At 34.2% G+C, this 23,658-nt stretch overlaps 1 protein-coding gene across 11 annotated transcripts in view; it reads left to right on the top strand.

Moving 5' to 3' along the window:
• LOC129254554 (neurogenic locus notch homolog protein 1-like) overlaps positions 1-21,569 on the top strand; it is a 44,205-nt gene extending 22,636 nt beyond the window's left edge. For 7 of the 11 annotated variants that reach the window (XM_054893027.2, XM_054893015.2, XM_054893029.2 and 4 more), the window contains 20 exons: positions 1,463-1,582; positions 2,008-2,124; positions 2,685-2,801; positions 3,410-3,526; positions 4,209-4,328; positions 5,117-5,239; positions 5,939-6,052; positions 6,602-6,718; positions 7,228-7,344; positions 8,440-8,556; positions 9,169-9,285; positions 9,840-9,956; positions 10,337-10,459; positions 10,919-11,041; positions 11,831-11,947; positions 13,215-13,337; positions 14,323-14,439; positions 15,290-15,409; positions 17,747-17,863; positions 18,383-21,569. In XM_054893027.2, the coding sequence (XP_054749002.2) occupies positions 1,463-1,582; positions 2,008-2,124; positions 2,685-2,801; positions 3,410-3,526; positions 4,209-4,328; positions 5,117-5,239; positions 5,939-6,052; positions 6,602-6,718; positions 7,228-7,344; positions 8,440-8,556; positions 9,169-9,285; positions 9,840-9,956; positions 10,337-10,459; positions 10,919-11,041; positions 11,831-11,947; positions 13,215-13,337; positions 14,323-14,439; positions 15,290-15,409; positions 17,747-17,863; positions 18,383-18,552 (2,423 nt within the window). In that variant the 3' untranslated portion in view covers positions 18,553-21,569. The remainder of the gene's footprint in view (positions 1-1,462; positions 1,583-2,007; positions 2,125-2,684; positions 2,802-3,409; positions 3,527-4,208; positions 4,329-5,116; positions 5,240-5,938; positions 6,053-6,601; positions 6,719-7,227; positions 7,345-8,439; positions 8,557-9,168; positions 9,286-9,839; positions 9,957-10,336; positions 10,460-10,918; positions 11,042-11,830; positions 11,948-13,214; positions 13,338-14,322; positions 14,440-15,289; positions 15,410-17,746; positions 17,864-18,382) is intronic. The other 4 variants (XM_064113357.1, XM_064113352.1, XM_064113385.1 and 1 more) reach the window with 4 other exon arrangements.
• The last annotated feature ends 2,089 nt before the right edge of the window (positions 21,570-23,658 follow it).

Genomic DNA, 23,658 nt, shown 5'->3' with positions numbered 1-23,658 from the left:
GAACTCCTATCTTTGCATTGTAGCATCCTTTAAGTGGCATGGATGTATTTTTCACAATAAATGTGTACATGAGGCAAATTTGATTTGTTTTTCCCATTAAGGTATTTAAGGGTTCACGTATTTTACTGTGATTTCAGGTATTACACAGTCGTTTGTGATATTCACTGTTTAACTTCCAGAAAAAAAAAAAAAGATACAATAAGACGAGTTGAATCCTCCCTTTCCTACTGAGATTTCTTTTTTCTGGAACTAAATAGTTTCTCTACATTCACCATGTTCACCGAGAAGTTTATTTTCATTCTTTCTGCAGATCTTCCACCTGTTTTCTTTTAGATTCTGTTAACGAAAAGTCATGGTGATTTTTACTCTTTTTGCTTCCATTAAGTGGCAAATTGGTTATATGTATGGACTAATGGACTTGAAAGTTGGCTTTGTATTATCCTAAAAAGCAAAAAGGTGGTGAATTTGCTTTTGTTGTTCTATGTTATGACACGAAATGCCAAAAGCGTATTAAGATACTCGCAAATTATTGGAAATTATTGGAAATTGCATAATTCTTTCGCCTTGATGTCTTTAATTCATCGAATCCTTTATATTCCAAGTTCATCAACAAAATATATAGCAATGTTAAGTAGAAGAAATTAATCAAGCAATTCGAGGGCATCATAAATGACTGTAGGTTGTAATTATACGAAAAATGTATCCTTTCATTCCTTTCAAAGAATTTGTATCGAACCTTTCGTTCACCTGTATATATTTCATTGTAGGAAGGTTTCTCAACTGGGTGTTTCTCAGGAATTGACTTATTATATCATCATAATTGTTATTATTCGCAAATCTTGATACAATTTTTTTGCAGGGCCCCTTTATAGATCAGTTTGCTAACTGAAAGGGATAGATACCCTATGAAAATAAAACGTGAAAATAGATCAATTTTCATTTAAAACAAAAAACGTTTATTTTGTCCTCTGCAGTATTAATTTACTTCCTATTTCCCTCTTCCAGTTTCCTTTCTCTCGCATCTGCTTTCAACTCTCATTTTAACATAGTCTTCGTTTTTGGTCTCCCACTTTATTTATTCCTTTATTTAAACTGCATTACATCGCTTGGTATTCACAGGACCTCAGAATTTCTCTCTCTATATATATGTGTGTGTGAGCAGGGATATTAACATTTAGTACCAAAGAATAAAGGTATTGAAAGGGATGCTTATTGATTCGAATATGAGCTCAATTTCTAAAATAATACAAAAATATTTGATAACTGTTTAGTAATAAACATGATAAAGGCTTGCAAAATCACATATAACATCGATATCATATGGTGATATCGATGCTATACAAGTTTGGAGGTGGGGATTGCCTTCCTTTTTAACTAATGCCCATATCCTATACCGTTTAGTAGGTTTTCTGACACCATTTCTTTCCCTGTTTCCTTTCTCTGCTATGATTGGTCAATTAAGTTACAACGTGTGCGGATAATCCCTGCCAGAACGGCGCCACCTGCAATCCACCCATCAACAGTGAAGGATACTCTTGCACATGCGCAGTGGGCTGGTTAGGTGTCAACTGCGAAACAAGAAGTAAGTAGTATGTTGTATAGTAATAACATGGAGCTACTCCGTTAGTAGCTCTATAGAGAGAGATATATATAGAGAGAGGGAGAGAGTGATTAGACACTTTCGACATGTTCGAAGTAATATGGACGTAGCGTGCGATGAATCTATGTGTCTGTGGGGACATTTCTACTTTAAGTGGGGGAAAAAATCAATATTGCGTGATTAATGTGGAAATATAGTACTTGCCATTTGATTGGTGAAATTTTATTCTAAATTTGTACAGCATTACCGTGGAGCTAGCTCCATGGCATTCGTAATTCCATGAAGAATATAAATATAATCATTTAATGGAATAAACATGAATTTTCTGGCAATTGAAATGACGTCCTGTACATTAGTTTATTATATACTTATTTCAAAATATGTCTCGTTTATCTTCATTTTAACAGATTGGTGTGATCCCGAGCCATGTCGAAACGGGGGTGTATGTAGCTTTAATGCTGAAAATACAAATTTTGTTTGCGATTGCGGTGACGAATATCTGGATGACATCTGCACAGTTATAAGTATGTAAAATCCCAGCTTTCCTTGGCATGTTTAGAAATATATCGCTATTTCTCTCCTTCCTCTCATATCTACTGTATAGAAAACAAAATACAAACCCTCACGTTCAATCGCTTCCCCACTATTTGAATGAATTGATATTTATCTATTATATTTATTTTGGTTAGGTTTTCATCTTTAATCATTTTCATTATCGTATTTTGTTTATAATCTATTCATGTATTATATTCTTTTCGATGGGTTGAGGCAATTTTCATGAAAACATCATAGCTATTTGTCATGGATACCAGTATTTATTACCAGTATTTTTTTTACCAGTATTTTATTACCAGCATTCAGTATGGCACGAGGAGAGAACCTGGGAGTATAGCAAATTCATGTCTTTTATTTTACCATTTATAATCCAAGATAGGCCTACATATGAATGCCATCTCTTTCGTCTTTGTGTGTTCTACAATACTTATCTTTGTCTTGAAAAGGACCTACATAGCCTGTAAAAAATGACATCTTGACTGTTTGCTAATAGTTCCAATACAACACATTTTGTTCATCTTTTATACAGATCACTGTCTTTCGGAGCCTTGTCAAAATAACGCATCATGCACGAACAACGCCGGCAATACTGGCTTTGTGTGTGATTGTGGAGAGGAGTTTTTGAGTGACACCTGCGAAGTTATCAGTAAGCGCTTAATTAGTCGATTCATTATTGAATAATTTGTATCACATTGTCAATCATAATGCGATGACTTCAGTGACATGTGTGATACCATTAAAACAGAAGAAAACGATAATTATAACTCCAAAGAAGTTTATTTTGTCACCAAATAAATTTTGGAAGGTTGTTATTTTTATCATTTCAAAGGTAGTTTTGATATAGTATTGGTATCATCTCAGATCTTTAATCTTAAATCCCCTATCAAAGAAATTTAATATTGAAAAGAACGGTTTCAGAAAACAATATTTCTACCTTAAAACATTGTTTGCTGAAAGTATAAATATTGAAAACTGGGGTCTGTCGTTCAAGTTCTAACTTTTACTGACATTTAAACTACATTGCACACTCACACGAATTTTGGGGACATCACACTATTAAATACATTTAAGAATTTAGTTGGAGGTATCGATTAATTTATTTTGTCTATCAATACAAATGTCGTTTTTACATCTCTTATAATCATAGCTACAATTCAATTTGTTGATTTATATATTACTATTGCATGGTACTTTGGTCGATAAAAAATGTACAAGATATGGTTATATTATTGAATCTCTCAATTCTTGTCACAGATCATTGCGCCGGTGACCCTTGTCAGAATGGTCGCCCATGTTCTAACACTGATAATAACTCGGGATTCGTCTGCGACTGTGGCAGAGATTTCGTAGGAGATAATTGTGAATATGTCAGTAAGTAAATTAAAAGAACTTCTTTATTCCTTTTCTCTTATTTTTCCTTGAATATATGTTTGTACTTTATATATTCGTTCCATTGTTTGTTTGCGAGTACCTCGCCTGACCGTAAAACAACCCTTTTTACGCCGTGATTCTGTGTACGAGCATAATCCACCTGTAAACTGTAATGACACTGGCGACCCCCCCCCCCCCCCTTCCCTGGTAAGGAGTCATATGAAACGTGTATTACACCTCTTTTATTATTATATTACTCATTTATATATTATTCATTTATCATTCATTTATTTTTCATTTATTTATTATTCATTTACTTATTACTCATTTATTACTCTGCGCTTCAGATATTGTATTTAAAATCAGCAGTTATTTGGGAAAGCCTGAGAGCGGTGAATACTTTCTTTAAATAAAAATATATATGAGTTACCAAAAAAAAAACGAGATTCTTAAAATGTACTTAATACATTGGAACGAGAGCCGTCGTATTACTAGCTGGGTCTTTATTCAGTCTTTACTTAACAAATGTATATTTTCCACTTTTTGGGATGAATTTATAGTACTGTAACCAAACAATACACTGTGTTTCTACTGTCAAAATAAAAGATATTTCCGTAAAAATCTAAATATGTACAAAATTTACACAAATATCAATTTTGTTGAAATTTATCTCTACTCTCAGATTTCTGCATCAACTTTCCATGTAAAAATGGTGCAACTTGTTCAAACAATGCAAATAATGATGACTTCGTGTGCACATGTGACGAAAACTCAGGATTTACAGGGCCTACTTGTGAAGACCGTAAGTATTGCGAAATGTAAAAGCGATTCCTTTTTCCCAAGAATTTTTTTTTTAAATGATACACAAAAACGATTAGATTAATTTTAGACAAATGACATAAAGCAATCATATTTTAACTATACTTGTGTATTATTATCTAAATATAAAACAAGTTGATGAGTTTCTTAATGAAGAAGCCTAAAATTTTCATTAGGAAGTTTCAATATATTCTGAATATATATTTTAAAAAAATAACCTACGTCACTCTCACCATGTTGAGAATATATATTAAGCTTGAATGGAATAATTTACAGAACATTGAGCGATTATCGTTACTCCTGTAATTATAATTATAATAGCATGCTGCATATCCTCAAGCCTGTTGTGTATGAAAGGCTTCAGAGAACACCTGGTCAAATCTTGATTCGAATGTGTAGGAAGTATCCGGTTAGAGCTGTAAGGAAGCTCCTTGGATAGAGAGATAGATGCACTGTAGATTAAGGAGAAAAGCAATGGTATTAGAGAACCAAAGTATCCCGATCATCTTAGTTTACATTGATGTGCACGGCATCGATTAGGAAACCAATGTGTCTCAGGTACTTCCGAATGAAAGAAACAGAGGTCTTTAAGATTATTTAGTAACAAAATATAAATACATTTTCCTTCCTTCCGTCACGCATTTTACGCCACGATATACACTATTATTAACAGTTTTTTACTCCTATATTTCATTATGAGAAATGTATACACTTTGTCTTGTACAAATTCAAATATGATAATTCAATATTTAATTTATCTTACATTTACAGCTATAATCCCACCTGCGTGTGACTCCAATCCGTGTGCGAATGGTGCTGGCTGCAGTGAAGAGAATGATGGCTATGTATGTCAATGCACCAATGGCTGGATGGGAACAACCTGTGAGACACAAGGTACATGACCACACATACCATAGCAGGTTCATGGTGCATCTACTATCCTTTTGATAAAGAAATCCTCTGACGTTTTGTTTTTAAAAGCAATTTTGAACAACCCGATTGCAGAACAACTGCCATATAGTTACCGTTGGCACCCAAGGCGAGAGATTGGTTTGAATTATATTATTGTTTGATCCGTCAGAGGGCAATAATCTTCATTTTGAATAATCGTTAGTCCCGTAACTCATAATTCCCAAAACAGTGATGGTGATTTTTGCAACAATTTGCTACAATTGCTACGGGAACGGATTCTAGAACATAGAAAGTCTATTGGAAATGCAATTCAAATCACAATTGACCGCTGAGTGGTTTTTGTCGAAAGTTGGTGGACTGGAACAGCAGATCGTCCCAAGATTCAGATGGAACGAAAAATTGCAAATATGTCGTTTGCGACGACGTCGTCTATGACGACGCTGCTGTTTTGATTCACCGATTTTCTACAAAGACTGCTTTGTAATGAAGGTCTTTTGCATATAGATTCTCTACGTTCTTCTGCGTAGTGGTTGCGGAAAGTTCTTATTGCCTCCGGAGCGAAATAAATATACATGTTTCTTTTGCTCCCTAACCTTGAAATACTGTTGTCTCCTCAGCAGGTGTAGGTCTTCTTTGCCACCTCTTTTCACCCATGTCGCATATCCATGTTTTGTGCACTAGATTTCTGTGCCGATACTCCATGCCAAAATGGTAGACCGTGCAGCAATAACGAAGATACTGGTTTCGAATGCTCTTGTGGTAACCGCTATGTAGGAGAGAGATGCGAATTCACAAGTACGTATGGCTATGTTTTACATTGTCTAGGACATGGGCTTCTAATGTGTCCACTTGGCTAATGTATCCAATTAGGAGTGTAATTTCGTAAATGGAAAATGGAAAAGATGTTTGATTTATTAGGACCAATACCTTACAGAAATTCAGAGAAATAAAACAGGTCTATTCTCGCTTTCAAAGTTGAAGGGGCTTAGGCATCTCAGAGAAACAAGGTGATACGTGTCACCTTCTACCCTTCTACTCCGCCCCTTCCATGTATTTAAGACGTTCTACCAGTCTACGGGATAACAAGCATTCTGTCAAAGCTTGTATACATTTGTTTCAATTCAACTTCGTTGATAATAATTTGAGCTATGAAAGCATAACACTTTAACATAACCATTAACAGTGCAACATATGGCCAAAAACTTCGTGTCCCTCGTTTCTTGCCATTTCAATGCAAGTGATTTTCATGTCATGTGAACAATTTTTATTAGTATTTCAAGATGATTTCGTTAACAATATTTACAACGACATGCATTTGTAAATCTGTTTGTTTTAACCTTTTAGACTTTTGTCGTGGTAACCCATGCCAGAATGGTCGACCGTGTGAAAATAACGAGAATAACGACGGTTTCCTTTGCTTTTGCGGCGACGAATACCTGGGGGACACTTGTGACGTAATAAGTGAGTATAATTACTGTCGAAACAATGGTTTCTATGATACGCTTATTCTGGCAAGCACACAATGATATATTATATTTGATTTTTTTTTATATACTAAAGACAACATAACGAAAACTTTTGCAGCATTGTGTTGTCCCGAAGCAAGTTGGAGTTTCTGTGTCCCCGATAAGTTTGTTCTTTATCCTTTTCCATTTGAAATTTTCTTACTTAAACAACATCGACTGGACCTTGTTTCATAAAGAGATACGATAACATTTAATGTAACTGGTCAATTTTGTACATGGTTCACCAAAATAATCAAATCTCCCTAATCGAAAAATGAATTTTTCTATTATACCTGGTCCTGATCTTAAGACATCGGAGGTTTTGCATATTTGTCCCCCTCCCCCATATATTTTCAGTGTTTCAGGAATCATATTCAGACTCTATAAAGAAGAAGTCACTATGCCTATTCATTTCACCGGCCTTAATTGAATTCGAGGGATGTACATTCTTTGTCTTTCGAACAGATTTTTGTGAGGGAGAACCGTGTGATAATGGGCGTCCGTGTTCAAACAACGTGGACAATACAGATTTTGTTTGCGATTGTGGAGATGAATATTTGGGAGTTGTGTGTGACATAAGGAGTAAGTCTGCATGCATAGTTTTAGGAGTGTATCACGTATTGCAATGTGATGTAGCATGATCTATAGATAGTTTGCATGACGTGCCTCTTTTCACTCCATACTTTTCGAACGCAGTTTTATATCTCCACTTTGTTTGTAATTGGTGTATCTTTCATTTGCATGTCATTTCGTTTATCATTTCAACTATATAGTATTCGAGATATCGTGCTGCAGCAGCGAGTAAATTTAAATATTTAGTGTTCACATTTGTATTAAACTGATTGACTGAATGAACGTGAAAAACGACCCTTTGATATTCAGTGTACTATAGTAAAGAAAAGAAAACGAATCAGTTCGAGTATATGTCCGCTACTTCGGGTACCTTGCGCGGTGCTCATAAAGCCGTGCCACAATGGAGAGTCGAGTAAGATCGGTGCATCTCTTTTCGATTGCATGTCTCCATTTCCGAATAACAAGTAAGTTGTATTCTCCTTCTCCAATGTAATTTTAACCGAATGATATCGTGTGCATTAGACCTAGAACCTAACACTGCTGTCTACTACCATTCACTTTAACAAAAAAAATCATTATTTGTATCACAGTTTCATGATAAATGTAGATTTAACTTCCATTATCTTGCATGTTTGTTCATGTTTCTATGTCATTATTTCAAACATTTCTTTCAAATTATTGATTCAGAAAGGATTCGTGTTACTTTTTTTGTTGTTGTTTAGTTCTCTTCTTTAACATTTCTTCAGACTGTCTGGACTTTTATTAGCTTTCTAGTAGATAATATATTTTAGCAGATTACATGAAATGATCAAACATTCTATTTTTCTTTCTTTATGTTTTCAAATTTTGAAAGGTTAAGAAATCACTTCTCTCTTCTCCATTTCACTTTCTTTTATAAATAGTCAACTCTGATCTTGAACACAATGCATTATATATATTTTTTTCAATAATTGTTGAGAATTATTAAGGATGTACTAGTTATTCTTGTATACAGTTGATATTTCACAATCTGGAAAAGAAGGAGGGTATTTATTGAGTGAAACCTATACCTATTGGGAGCGACTTCCTTGCACAATACTGATTCCTCAAGTTTTGCTCTTTCAGATTTTTGTCAAAATGACCCGTGTCAAAATGCGAGACCATGTTCAAACAACAATAATAATACTGGCTTCGTGTGTGATTGTGGCGATGACTTCATTGGGGATACTTGTGAATTTACAAGTAAGTATTTTGAAGCTCGACGTAAAACCCCAGTCTGATGAAAAAAGGAAAAATGTGCAATAATGTTATGTAGTTGTTAACTCTTACCAGCTAAACTCGTAATATTAGCTATGGCAATTCAATCTACTTTTAATTCCTGTTGGCTTGGGAATACTATGTTAGATTTATTTCAAGTGATGTGCAACTTTAAGTTGTAAGGTCTACTGTCTAAAACACTTCTTTGAAAAAGGCAACATTTCAAGTTTGGTTACTGTTGTGTAAGCTCGCCGATCACATGCATTTCTGGGTTTGTCTTGGATTGAAGTTGTTAATATGAAAGCAATTGACAACGATATTGCCGAATGTAGTGGAATTTGTATTGTCTTCATTTAGTCTCGAGGAAATCGTATCTCGAAAAAAACATGTTTTACTATAGCAATGTAAGAGACATTTTGACTCAAATTTAGATAATGACAGATTTTTTGTCGTTGATATGGTTAAAGCTTTGCTGAATGTCATTAAACATGATGTGCTCTGTGTTGCTCTATTTGTGGAGATTGATAGGATCCTAGATACAAAAAAAAAGGATAGAAAAATCAATGAGAATCTGCGATTTTTTGTCTTCCTAAACAGACTACTGCAGTGGTGACCCATGCGAAAATAATCAACCATGTACCAATAATGATGACAACACGGGGTTTGTTTGTAACTGTGAAGATGATTTCATCGGCGATACGTGCCAACATACAAGTAAGATTTCACATAATACCTTAAAAAATGTAATTCGAATTAGCCTTTGATCTCCTTTGTTCTATGACTCGGTCATAGTTGTCAGATTTATCGTATATACAGATAGCGTTCACCAGTTAATTCTTAGGCATCGAGGGGCTATCAAGAGTTAAAAATGATGATCAAAAGAAGTAATTGTAATGTAATCAGTTATTACATTTTCATTAATACTGTTGTATACCTGGATGACGCATCCACATATTCATCATACATTTGCTGAACAAATATTGCAAGGTAATTTCAATTGTTTACTTTTGGACACGTTATATGATGCTTAATTCGGGCATTTTAACCTTGATAATCATAATGGTGCTATCTGCCCTTGAAAAGTCCGAGGTGGATATGTTTACCGATGAGTTTTTCGAACTTTTTAAATCTAAATAAGTATGCATTTCTGGTTTTCAAGACCCCAATATTGTATCCGCTTGGAAGAATCTTTCACTCGTTTATGATCTTTTGGAATCTATATCCCGACGGTCTCACGATCTCTCATGTAAATACACCTTCCTTTCCAGACTTCTGCCTGGGTGCTCCGTGCCGTAATGGTGTCCCGTGTACAAACAACGCAGCCAATAACAACTTCAGATGTGACTGCGGTGAGGAGTATCTGGGGTTTAGGTGCCAATGGACAAGTAAGCTTGTACATTTCATGCTCAATTGTTCGCATTATCTTTTTAAGAAAATCATCATGAAACGATCTATTTTCAGATTATTAATATGCGGTTCGGTGAAATAAAGTTGTCATCATTGTACCCTGAGGTGTTTAGATGATTCACGTTTATGTGTTAACAAGGATAGTTTAAGTGTTCGCTCTTGTTCACCGTTATTGTACAATTCCTCGCCAACGTTCGATGAAATGAAACCAATATCTCTTGCGCGTTCTTTTAAATCTTGATATTATGGTAGGTCCTATCATCTTGTAGAATCAAAACAAATCATCGATATCGACTTTATCTGATTGATGACAGAATTATATCATCAGCATATATATGAACTCTTACAACATTTGCAGATTTCTGTTTTGGTGATCCTTGCGAGAACGGAAGGCCGTGTTCCAACAACGATGACAACTCGGATTTTGAATGTGATTGTGGCAACGATTTTATTGGGAAAATGTGTGAATTTCCAAGTTCTAGTAAGTACTAGTAAATGTAGATTGAAATGAAAAAGAATGCTGGAATGTACGCGGATTTGTTGCTAAGATAGTGACATATTCTCTTTGAAAATATTTTATGATGCAAATTGATGTCATGATATTGCTTTTCATACAGTTAATGCTATTAATGTATCTTCCAAATTATAGACTCATGCACACAATCTAAAGAAACAAAAAAGAAACATGTATTTCCACTCTAGTTAAAAATAAATAAAACGATGTATATGCATTATATGAATGTACAAAATGGTCGGATACCTATTTTCGGAAGGACATCCCCCTCCCTGCCTGATCCTTATTTTTGTGTGTGTGATTTTATGAAGAAAAAAAAAATGTTACAATGAATGAAAAGCGAAAAGGATTGATATGAGAATCTCCAAGTGATTCTAAAATTGCTTTGTTTAAAGAATAATGTGACCGAATACAATCTGCTTTCAGCTACAGATTTTTGTGTTGACGACCCCTGCCAGAATGGACGACCGTGTTCAAACAATGAAGATGACGATGGCTTCGTGTGTGACTGTGGTGATGAATTCATTGGAAATACATGTGAATTCACCAGTAAGTCCGTCTGTAAAACCCAGCTAAAACCTTTTCTTCTTGTATTCATCTATATACTATTATGACCTTACTTCCCCAGGCTTACTTCCCAAACTCGTTCTACGCGGTACGCCAAATTCACGTATTTCCCAGTATATAATCAGAACGAAGGAACGTTTCAACCATTAAGTCAGCAACCGTAAAAGTCAAACATTTAAAGCTGAAAGATGTTAAACAAATTTCATGTTTGTCTTATAAGTTTTAATGTATTTTCAACAAAAGTATTATCAAAGCTATTCTGAATGAAATTTAATAGTACGTTTTTTCTGCTATCATATCATTTTGAAAAATCTATTTTCAACCTATCTTTAACGTATGTTTCCTATTGTAAAAATATTTTTGTGTTAACAGCAGTTTTTGTGTACTTACATCTATAGATATGTTTGTATTGTAAATACAGTTTAAAATGGGTGCGAAACAAATTATTTCTACAAAGTAGTTTTGGCATCTAACAAATTATGAAACAATGAAACTCCTGAAATAATATGATTTTAATTTGTATCGGTGTAAACATTCGATTTCGAGTTATCAAACCTTTTGCAATTTTTTTTTTATTGTTCAAACTTTCTTCTACATAATCAATGTTTGATTTTAAGATTGATATCAACTTCCTTGATAACAAACTGAATACATGTTCCATGTTCATCATAAATTATGCATTGGGATTTAAGTATGAAAATTTGTATTTATATTTTTTTTGTCCAAAGAAAGTATTTTTTCTATTTTGATGATGAACACAATGTTCTGTAGATTTTTGCAAAGATGATCCGTGTGAAAATCAGCGAACGTGCTTAAACAACGACAATAATACTGATTTCCAATGCGACTGTGGAGATGAATTCATTGGGAACAATTGCGAGTTTACCAGTAAGATTCTGGATTCATTTGTTGCAGTATAGTTTCTTGTATTGATATCATAATTATTACTCATACATGTATTATAATTCAGTGTTCATGCATGTTTAGCCTCAATACACGAATGCACTTGATACACCACATGCAACTCAAGAGAACTTGAAGTATCCCGGATACTATGTTTAAATCTAAGGAATTATTCCTTAGATTTAAACATAGTATCATCATTTTTCTTAACCCATGTTTCTTTAGATTCAACAAAATGTTTTTTATAATGAGTTCATTTCTATTTTCATCGCATGAATTTCATAAATAGTTAAAATACTCTTCATGAATCTTTCTGTTCTTTTAATTCTGAACTGTTTATTATAGTAATGATGTGTACTTCCATTATTTTACTAACATTTAAACATTTGCATGTAGTCGTATACACTGTACATGTATGCAGACTTAAGAGTGGAGCACTATCAAGTTTGTAAAATTGAAATATGAAGAATTTCATTAAAAAAAGTTATAGTACCCTACATGTATATGATTTTAGATTATGCTTTGAAAGATGAAATAAAATTGTTTCATACACTTATTTTTTTCTTTGTTTCATTTGTTTTAATTCTATTACAATTATCTGCTTTTTATCACACATTTATATTTATCATGATTTTATTACTTTAATGTGCATGGAAATGTATTCTTTTCAACAGCAATTAAATGCTTTTAACATAATCTGGTTTCTTTATATTTTATTTTGCTCTCTGTTTTCTTATCATTAGTCATCAATCATTTTTAGCAGATCTGTAATAGTGAATGATATGACCAATTTCCTTCTTGTATAACTTATAAAGCTACATATTACGTTTCCTTTGAAGAAATATAAAAGTGTGTATATATTTCCACACTGCTTTTAAAGACTGGTTATTCTGCGTCATGATAAATTTCTCTCGCACAGTCATTTCGTTTTGTATTTCTCGTTGCTCGATTTTTTTCTGCCGTATCTCATTATTTTTCTTTATTTATCATTCTTTTTTTATAGTATTTTCCAACATTTTTTCCTCATTTAGTCCCTTTTCCTTATCTCCATCCACCTTTATTTTTTCTACTCCCCCTTCTTTTTTTCTTCACTCCTTTCTTCATTTTTATTTTCTTTCCATCGATTTTCCTCTTATTGTGTACCTATTTCCCCGGTCTGTCACAGTTTTTTCCCCTATCATCAACGGGAGATTAAAAATTTCAAATTTGTCTCACTATTATTGACGCAATGTCCAATTGTATCTTATTTAAGATCACTGCCGCTCTGCTCCATGTATGAATGAAGGATTGTGCTCCAACAACAATGATAATTCTGATTATGTGTGTAACTGCCGTGACACGGGATTTACAGGCCCCGCATGTGAAGATATAGATAGTAAGTTTGTTTTCATTGGTGAATCATTTTCTTTAAATGTGTTTGGCGCATTCCTATCGTGCTCCTTAAAGCCCAGCGCACACTATGCTGCGATCCGATGAGACGCGATTTTTTTTTTAATAAATCGCATTTTGCATTAAATGTGGAAGTTCCAAGAAGTAAGATTATTTCATTTTAAGTTCGGCATAAAGATAGGAACAATAAGTCATAATTAGATTTGAATCTGCTTTTATTCCTACAGGAAGGCTCGAGCCAGACTGAATTTCGATTTCAGTAGTCCTATCACTATTATGAGCTCTGATCTGAAGATTTTATTAGTTGGAATGTCCATATCAAATGTTATTAAACTTTCTTTGAAACTCGGATCGCAACGAATCGCATATAGTGAGCGCCGGGCTTAGGTGTCAATAACACCCAAGCGACGAGTGGAAGGTGTATTTTATAATGACCGTTCCGCCGTGGGTTTTTTTTGTACCGTGCCTATTTTGTAATTTCTACCTTTATTTCTCGCGCATTTTTAAAAATCATTTTCGTGAGAATCGGCTAAACTGTTAAGGCGATTCATTACCCTTATTATATATACAAGCCTGTCAGAGTACGGTTAATAAACCTGATTTTGTGTTAAAAGTCAATACAAATGGAGTTTTTATATCATTACTATAGCATGACTAGTATAATGTTCTTCAATGATTTGGTTCAAAAAGAAAAACAAATAATATACCTAATAAATTCTGAAATAATGCTAGAATATTTACACAAAATTGTGCATTCTAGGAGCTTTATTTAGTGAATCAGAGTAATTCTGCACGAATTGCCAAAATCAAATAAAGTATGATGAAAACTTAAAAGTCGCCGCACCTTACTATTGTGCAGAAGTTTTTGGCGCTCTTTTGCGATCGGCGGCCGAGGTAATTAATTTATCACAAAATTTTCCTCTCATTTCAAAATCAGGACGATATTATGAAACCGATTTTTTTTCCTCCAGTGTCCACTGAATCTCCCATTGACTGTTCTGACCCTTCTCCATGTCAGAATGAGGCCGTCTGTATCCTCGATACATGTGTATGTCAGATAGGCTACAGTGGAATCTTCTGCGAAATAGGTAATAATTATTTTCGAGTAATACAAGCAAGAAATAAAATCTCAAAATTTATTAGGTTATTTTGGAACTTCAATTTTGTTTAGTGTTTCATCTGGTTTTTAACACATTTGGTCCAGCTGTGGTTACGTTAAAACTGAACTCTAATTGCAGGGATTTAAAATAAATCCAGGTGGACTTTAGTTACCAATCGAATTATGGATTTAAGTATAAAGATTTTTATTTTTTTTAATCTCAAAGGATTTAATTCAAATCCCTCGAGATCTAAAAAAAAATAGAATTAAAACTGGATTCAGAATTCGATTGGTCCATAATGACAGTTCATCTGGATTTACGTTTATTCCTTGTAATTTCGAGTGTATATCATCATTGGTGTATCTGATCTGGATCTCGTTTTGTAAACCACACTGTAAAAATGCTGTTTAAAATTTAAAGCACATTGTTTAAGCCCGTCACTCTAACAACTATTGTTTAAAATTTTCACAACTGTTTAAACTTGATAAACTAGTAGTTAAAAAAGTTTGAACAATTACACAAAAAAATTTAAACAACTTTTTGTTAGAGTGACAGGCTTAAATAATGTGGGTTTTTTACTGTGTATAAAACAAGAACATTTTCAAACAAACTCTTTATAATTCCAATCTGTTTGATATCCAAATTCGGATAAATCAATAGAAATGAATAACCTCACATGCTGCCGCAGTTCCTCTGACACGCATATACCCATAACAATCTAGTCTGGAGCCATGATGTTCAAGCTTAGGTTCTATCAACATTTCGAATTGCAAGGCAGATCTCGCATCACAATTACTGAACACTGAATACAACCTTAACGATTTTTGTTTTCACACAGCTCCGACGGAGCCCCCAGTTGAAGGCTGTGGAGGCCCTCTCCCGTGCGAGAATGGCGCCAGATGCCTCTCGGACCTTTGTGTCTGTCAAGCAGGTTTCACCGGACCCTTGTGCGAAACCAGTAAGTAGATTATGTAGATATCTTTGAATTGCGATAGATATAAATATATTAAAAAATTAGTAATGTAGTATGAATATGTAATATATTACAGGTATTAAAATGGTGTATAATATCACCAGTGTTCACCACATGATACTATTTGGAAAATATCTTTTTAATCGTTCACCATCGAATATATTTATAAAAAAATAGTAAAGAAGTATGAATATTTAATATATTATAGGTATTAAAATGGTGTATAATATCACCACATGATACTATTTGGAAAACATCTTTTTAATCGTTCACCATCGAATATATTTTAAAAAAAATAGTAAAGAAGTATGAATATTTAATATATTATAGGTATTAAAATGGTGTATAATATCACCACATGATACTATTTGGAAAATATCTTTTTAATCGTTCACCATCGAATATATTTTAAAAAAATAGTAAAGAAGTATGAATATTTAATATATTATAGGTATCAAAATGGTGTATAATATCACCACATGATACTATATAAAAAAAAATCGTTTTAATCGTTCACCAATGAATAAAAAATAAGTTCGGAATTAGTTTAGAGCACTTTGTTCTTTTTCCTCCTCGGTATCACTTTTTTTTTAATATAACTTAATTTGATTATATATCAATTCATTTGATCACAAACCTACCATTTGCAGAATTTTGCCTACTGTTAACATTATTTTACTAAACAAAATCATTCTTAAAGGAGAATGAAATCCTTGAAACCAGCTGAATCCATATCAAAGAGAAAAATCAAAGAAACATATTGTTGAAAGTTTGAGGAAGATTGAATGAATAATAAGAAAGTTATGAGCATTTGAATATTGAGATCACTAATGCCATGTAGATCCTCCTATTGGCAATGCGACCAAGATCTGTGATGTCACACACGTACAACTCCCTCATTGCTTTAGTACTTATTTCACTTATATTCTCACTTTTATAGAATCTATCACAAGGTAAGGTGTTCTCTTTATGAGAGGACAAGTACAGAGGTTTCACAACATTATATCATTGATGAATCGTTTGTCATATGATTAGAATTAGCAAAAAGAGATGTTTTGGGGTATATTTTCAGTGTCCAAAAGGGGAGAGTTGTTCATCTGTGATATCATAGATCTTGGTTGCGTTGCCAATGGGAGGATCTCCATAGCATTAGTGATCTCGACATTCAAATGCTCATAACTCTTCTATTGCTAGTCCTATTTTACTCAAACTTTTGTTGATCTTATTCTTTGATTTTTCTGCTTTCACAAAAGCTAACTTGCTCCAAGAGTTTCATTCTCCTTTAATTTCACCCAAATTTAGCGACTTTCAGGTGCTCCAATAGTGCCATTTGTTTAAAAAAGAAAACATGCTTTTAAGGCGGATAATAAAAAGGTTCTTTGCCTTGATTCGAAAAATACACCGAATTTTACAACAGATTAATTAGAATTCAGTTTTGAACTAAAGTACTGACAGCAGCAGTATAGACTTATGATCAACGCATTTGACAACAAGCAAGGAAGTAAAACAAATTTTACTCGGCCCTATATAATTATACTATTTGATTGCAGTATATATGTTTTCTTTACAGGATTGTAATCTTAATTGATAGAACTTGGAAAACATTGGGAATCTGTGAGAAATATCTCTCTGAGCATGAATAAGATGTAGTACGAATTATTTTCGAAGGATATAATGCAAGCGAAATAGCGTCCGTTCTATAGGATTAGTGTTTTTTGCTCTGCGAAGTACGGAGGATCCAAGAACAAAGTACTGACTTGTGAATTGCATATCAAATGACGGCAGAGAAGTCTTAGTAAAAAAAAGTTGATCCGGAGCATCAGTTCCGTCATAGATTCAGAGCAGATTAAAAATTGGAAATGTACCGTTCGCCCTGAATCAAGGGCGAACTTGCAGTTCAGGTACACCAATTTTTCGACAAAGACTTCTCAGCCGTCATTTGTCAGTTGACGGACTTTATACAATTACTGTTTTCGAATTTACCATGTTCTCGAATCCTCCGTTTACGTTGCTGGGCAAAACCCTTTGACTAAGGCCCAAATTAAGGTAAAACAAAATCGTTTACGGATTAAAAATAGATACAACATGGTATTGTGTCATTGTGGATGAAATGTTCACGGACGCGGCGCGTTGGTAGCTTCGGGTATTCTCGGATAAGTTTGCACTGTTCTCCCAGTTATCATGGATACCTTTTACCAAACATTTTGCCCGCAAACGAAAAAAATTCTTACTTCTTATATGAGTTTAATATATTTAGATTGTATCAATGGGTTTCCTTGTTTTCTTACAAACTCTGAATATATTGGTTTTCTTTCCTTGTAGACATTGATGACTGTGCTACAGATCCATGCCCTTCACAAACTTCAACATGTGTGGACTTAATAGATGGCTTTGCCTGCTCGTGTATGAACGGATATAAAGGAGAATTATGTAATATAGGTAATTTATTTCTTGCTCACAAATTAGCACATATTTTCCAGTACAACCCCCCCCCCCTCTTTATCCGCCCCTCGAAAATGCCATTCTCTTTTTTCTGGAGGAATTCACGAAAATCATTGTACTTGTATATAAAGAACAGAAAATAATGCCATTTCATGTCTTTCCCTCCGGTTCTTGAATGTTTCAAATCTCTGCTCACAAATTAAGTTGTTAATGCCAAAATTTCTGACAATTATTATTAGTACATTTATTGAAAGGTGATCAACCACTTGAAAAGAAAGTCCGTTTTCCACGTCATTGTTCTTGCTCCAAGGGCTTTGTCGGAGTAACTTTCGTTCTGTATTTATCAAAAAAAAATTATCTCTCTCTCTCCCTCCCTTGCCCCTTTTCCTTTGGTCACCCTTTTGATTATCTTTCTATCTTTGTCTTTCTTTCTTCCTGTCTTTCTTTCTTTCTTTTTTCTCTCTCTCTGTCACTCTCTCCATTTTACTCGCCCCTTCCCTCCCTTCTTTACTGCAGATGATGATGGAATCCAAGACACTTCGAACCAATCTAATCTGCTGATCGATCCTTGGTGGATCGCTCTAATTTGTCTGATTGCAGTAATGGTCCTCATTCTTATTGGTCTATCTATATGCACTTGTCGAACCGTGAAGGCTGCTAAGACAAAATCAGACATCAGTCCGTAGTCGTAACCAACCATCTTGTTACATTACAAGTTCTTCCATTGGGTTGTCTGACAAATTGTATCGTAACCCGAAATTGTATTGATTCAATGTATTTTCATGTAAACAGTGATGGTTTGATATTGGAGCCTCCATTTTATCAACTCTTGCAAAATGCTATTTTTATGTGCATATTTATAGGTCTACTCATAACTGCGACGAACGACAACGTGTCGAATACCACTACTACTCCCCCTTCTACTACTACTAGTACTACTACTAATAATGATAATAGGCATTTATATAGCGCCATCTTTCTAGAAATATTCTATTCCGAGGCGCTTTGGTATTATTACCCCGGCTTTAGCTCGAGCTGCCTTTCAGCGCTCATGCATTCAAGGAATTAATCCTGCCGGGTACCCATTTACCTCACCTGGGTTGAGTGCAGCACAATGTGGATAAATTTCTTGCTGAAGGAAATTACGCCATGGCCGGGATTCGAACCCACGACCCTCTGTTTCAAAGTCAGAAGACTTATCCACTGGGCCACAACGCTCCACTATTACAACGCTACACTATTACTATACTACCACTACTACTACTACTACTACTACTACTACTACTACTACTACTACTACTACTACTACTACTACTACTGCTACTTCTACTTATACTACGACTACTTCTACTTTTACTACTACTACTACTACTACTACTGCTGCTACTTGGAAAACAATGACGACAACAGTACTACTACCACCACCACTACTAAAATTTATCAACAATTAAAACTTCATTATATATTCTGTTGCTGTTATCACTTTCTGCCATTGTTGTCACTACTGGCTATTGCTCCTACTATACAGTGCGTCCCAGAAAAAAACAAAACGAGATTAAGCGATGATTTATCATAATTTAATCACAAATACAATAGACAAATGACCTACCAATGTAAAGCTTAGAATCTCCTCTTTCATTTGATATTACTTAGATTATTCCCCATTCACGCATGAGTGAGCAAAAACAATTTGAAGAAAGTATACCAAAAACTCATTTGGCGGGGTATCTGAATTCAAAAAAGAAAATCACATGCCTAAAAAGTTCAATATCTGCTCTTTTATTTGATATCTTAATCACAAAAAATTGTCAAGAAGTAAAAAAGTTATGGTCCCTCGAAACAATGCTTGTATTTCCATAATTTCATTAAATAAACGTGTTTTCACCGGTTTCCCACAGAAGCTATCGCATGGTTAACAAAAGACTTAATGCATGGCTGATCGTCAACAAAACGGAGTGCCAAGTGAGTTTGAACGCTAGCCTGTAGAACCTCTTAATTTTATGAAATTATTGAAATTTAAGCCTTATTTCAAATAACCAGAACTTTTTTTATTTCTTGACCATTTTCTGTAATTGAGGTATCAAATTAAAGAGCAGATATTGAACTTTTTAAAAATGGGGTTCTCTTTTTGAAACCCAGATACAGCCCGCCAAATGACTTTTTGGTATCCCCTCTTCAAATTGTTTTTGCTCACTCATGCGTGAATGAGAAATAATCTAAGTAATTTCAGATGAAAGAAAAGATTCTAATCTTTACAATGGTAGGTCATTTGTCTATTGTATTTGTGATTAAGTTATGATAAGTCATCGATAAATCTCGGTTTCGTTTTTTGTGGGACGCATTGTATATTACTACTTGGCTAGTACTACATCTAGCTGCTTCGTCTCCGAATCTTCTTCCTTCTTATTGCTATTCTGACGTACATGATGGCAACTTCTCCGACGATTTCTACAATATACCGCAATACTCGGCTCCAATATCCCCGTACACAAGAATGAACTCCATTCGGTATTCCAATGATACACGCATCATACACCATTATCAATACTCGATTACTTTACGATTTCAGTTAGATGAGCGATTAAATTCATTGAATGGTGAAAATCAAATTTATTACGTAGATTATATTTCTATCGCTGTTGTATAAAGGTTATTCTACACTGAAATTCTTTATCAGAGTATCACCAATATATTGATATGCAATGATTGTTTGGTTCCTCTGATGTTATTTTGATGATTTTATTTATGTTATAGCAATTTAATATACCATGTGTACATCATTGTGGTCGATTTTTAAATGAATACTATTCTGAGTTCTGAATCGATGTCCTGAAACTTTATTGAAACTATCATCGAGTCACCGCACAGAAAGTTCAAGGCAAGACAGGCACTTAGTACATGATTATAAACTTCGTGTATTCTGCAAAATTAGAGACCTGATGTAATCATATTTTGTAATGGGTTTATTTTTGGGGGGTGGGATTAATCTTTTCAGATAGTTTTTAGTTCATTTTGATATGAAATTACATTTTTACTCTTTGAACTTAAAGTACATGTAGTGTTTTAAGCTCTTGATTAAGACGTCGTAAAAATATAGAATATTGAAGAGCAGGATAAAACGTGGTATAATGTTCATTCTCGCAATTAACAGATACCGGATCTACATGTGACACACCCCTTTCCGGTTCAAAACTGACCGGAAATAAGGTTCGATAACATAACGTTATTATGTTAACTTGGGACTGATCCTCCGGTCATTTTACCTGGTAGTTGCTATGGCACCAACAGACCCGGATTTCGTGTCGATTTTTCCTGAATTATTACTTTTTTGCAAATTTTCAAAGACCTGCAATATAATTATGAACCAATGACAACCAAAGGTAATAATTCTGATTAGTATTTTACCATGCAGAAGAATATGTTATTCAGTTACGTTGATGGTATCCCCGATTTTTTTTATATTTCTCTTTTAATATATTGGATAAAACTATGTATTGCATTTCTACATAAATACTTATCTTTTGTCTAGTTAAGTATTATCGATTTTGTATTTTACTGGAACAGAGCGTTAGGATGTAGGATGAATAGGAAAGCACTTGTTTCTAAATGTTATACTGTTAATGTTTGTTTTCTAGAAATGTTGAGAATTTTTTTTTCTATTTGAAGAAAATAATTTTACTAATAAACTGAGCAGGTGACTTCAGCTGTTACAGTGCATGAAATTTTCATTGTATTTTTTAGCGTATTAGTAGGCAAGTGCCATCGACTTGTACTTGTAGAGATGGCGAGATCAAGTCGACATAATAATGTTATTGTGCCAACATGGCAAGAATTTTCTATCTCACCAAGTAAACAAACAAAATAGTTGTATGTCAACTTTACTAGACACGTTATTTTGCCAAGTCGACGTATGATACATAACATGTCAACTTGGCGAGATACTTATTTATATCTCGCCATGTCGACAAGAAGGTGAATGTCAAATTCGCAAGATAACTTATCTCGCCAAGTCGACATACGAAAAAGTGTATGTCAACTTGGCCAGATATTTTATCCTGTCAATCGACAGAAAAAAAGTTTATCAACTTGGCAAGATACGTTTATATCTCGCCAAGTCGACATAATGACGTTATCATGTCGATTTGGTGGGATGAATTATCTCGCCATCTCTACAAGTCAATGGCACTTTAAAGGCTTCGTTTTTGCGTATGATTAATTGACTTCATTATTTACTTCCGGTATGATAAAATCTTAATAATAATGATGATAATATAATAATGATTGTAATAATAATAGTATGATAATACAGTAGTAATAATAATAATACATGTGACTTATAAAGCGCTAAATCCACTCCGTAGTGTGATCAAGGCGCATTTATAAGAAAAAGAAGAAGTAAACAGGTTTTAAGAACAAATTTGAAAGACTCAACGAGATACATTTCATGATGTCTTCAGGAAGAATGTTCCATGGTGTGGGCAGGGCCGTCGCTAAAGGGGGGGGGGTGCGACATCTTCCTACTATTCTGAATATTGTCGGTAAATCTGGGCTGCCGTCGGGAAGAAATGATGAAAAGGGGCAAGAGGGAAAAAAGGGAGAAAGAGGAAAGAAGGAAGGAAGGGAGAAAGGAAGGAAGGAAGAAAGGCAAAAGGGAGACGAAAACAAAATGAAAATAAGAGGAAAACGAAAGGAGAATAAAAGATGCGGAGTCTGAGATGTTGGAAAACGTATATATGTTACGCAAGCGCAGGGCAGTTGGACTGATGCCTGTCGGAAAAATGACAAACTATCGGGTCAAGAAATATTGATCTAACTGCTAAAAAAAATTGTTCTTACTCGGTCTTTCTATTTGTCGATAAATGTCAAATTCCATAATGTTATCGTTAATTAAATTGTATATTTTTCCGCAACGCGAACGTAGGGAGCTCTGTGTACCGACAGTAATTTATTATATCAAAAGTTGTCAGCTTTTCTACCGACAGTGATTAGAACGTCAGGTCTAAATCTAAACAAAATAATCAGCTCGCGCTTCGCGCTCACATCATACATTTATTGAGATCGATATCCTCTCCAAAATTTTCTGTCATATTGGTCAGTGCTTAATATTTCCCTTTCTGGTTAGTATATCACAAATTTCAGGTCGCGCATAGCGCTCGCATTTTGTTTATTAAGATACACAGCTTGTTCAATTACAGATGCAGCATATATCTGAGTTTGTTCTTTATATAAAAACGTGTAACATATTTAATTATCAATTGGAAATATAAACAAATTTCAGCTCGCGCTTTGCGTTCGCATAACTAGTATTGATGCGCTTCCTTTCAATGATTACAATAACTGCAATGACTGTACGATTACAATTCAAAATCTTTAAAAAAAACAGCTCGCGCTTCGCTTTCGCAACAGTTGTTTATAGTTCTATGTCCACGTTCTTCATGATAACATTGCATCGAATGTCCTGTTTTTAGTTCTAAATCTGAAGAAAATTCAACTCGCGCTTCACGCTTGCTTGTTTACCATGTAAAAACGTCCTTACCAGTCGCTCGCTCGCTCTATTTGATTTCTATTTGAAATGTATTCTATTCACGAGTCACTGCAAACAGTCATTAACATGTCCTTTTCAGAACAATTAAAAGTTTCATCTCGCGCTTGCATGAATTGCCGTATACACATATTATTCCGAATGTCTAGAATGTCTAGTTGTATGGACAGAAATCAAATTTTTCAGCTCGTGCTTTGCGGTCACATCAGTTGTTTATTTAGTATATCCATCCTCTTCATGGTTACAGTCG

Source organism: Lytechinus pictus, chromosome 2 (assembly GCF_037042905.1).
Source record: "Lytechinus pictus isolate F3 Inbred chromosome 2, Lp3.0, whole genome shotgun sequence".
NCBI lineage: Eukaryota > Metazoa > Echinodermata > Echinoidea > Temnopleuroida > Toxopneustidae > Lytechinus > Lytechinus pictus.
This window is presented reverse-complemented; position numbering and strand designations above follow the sequence as displayed.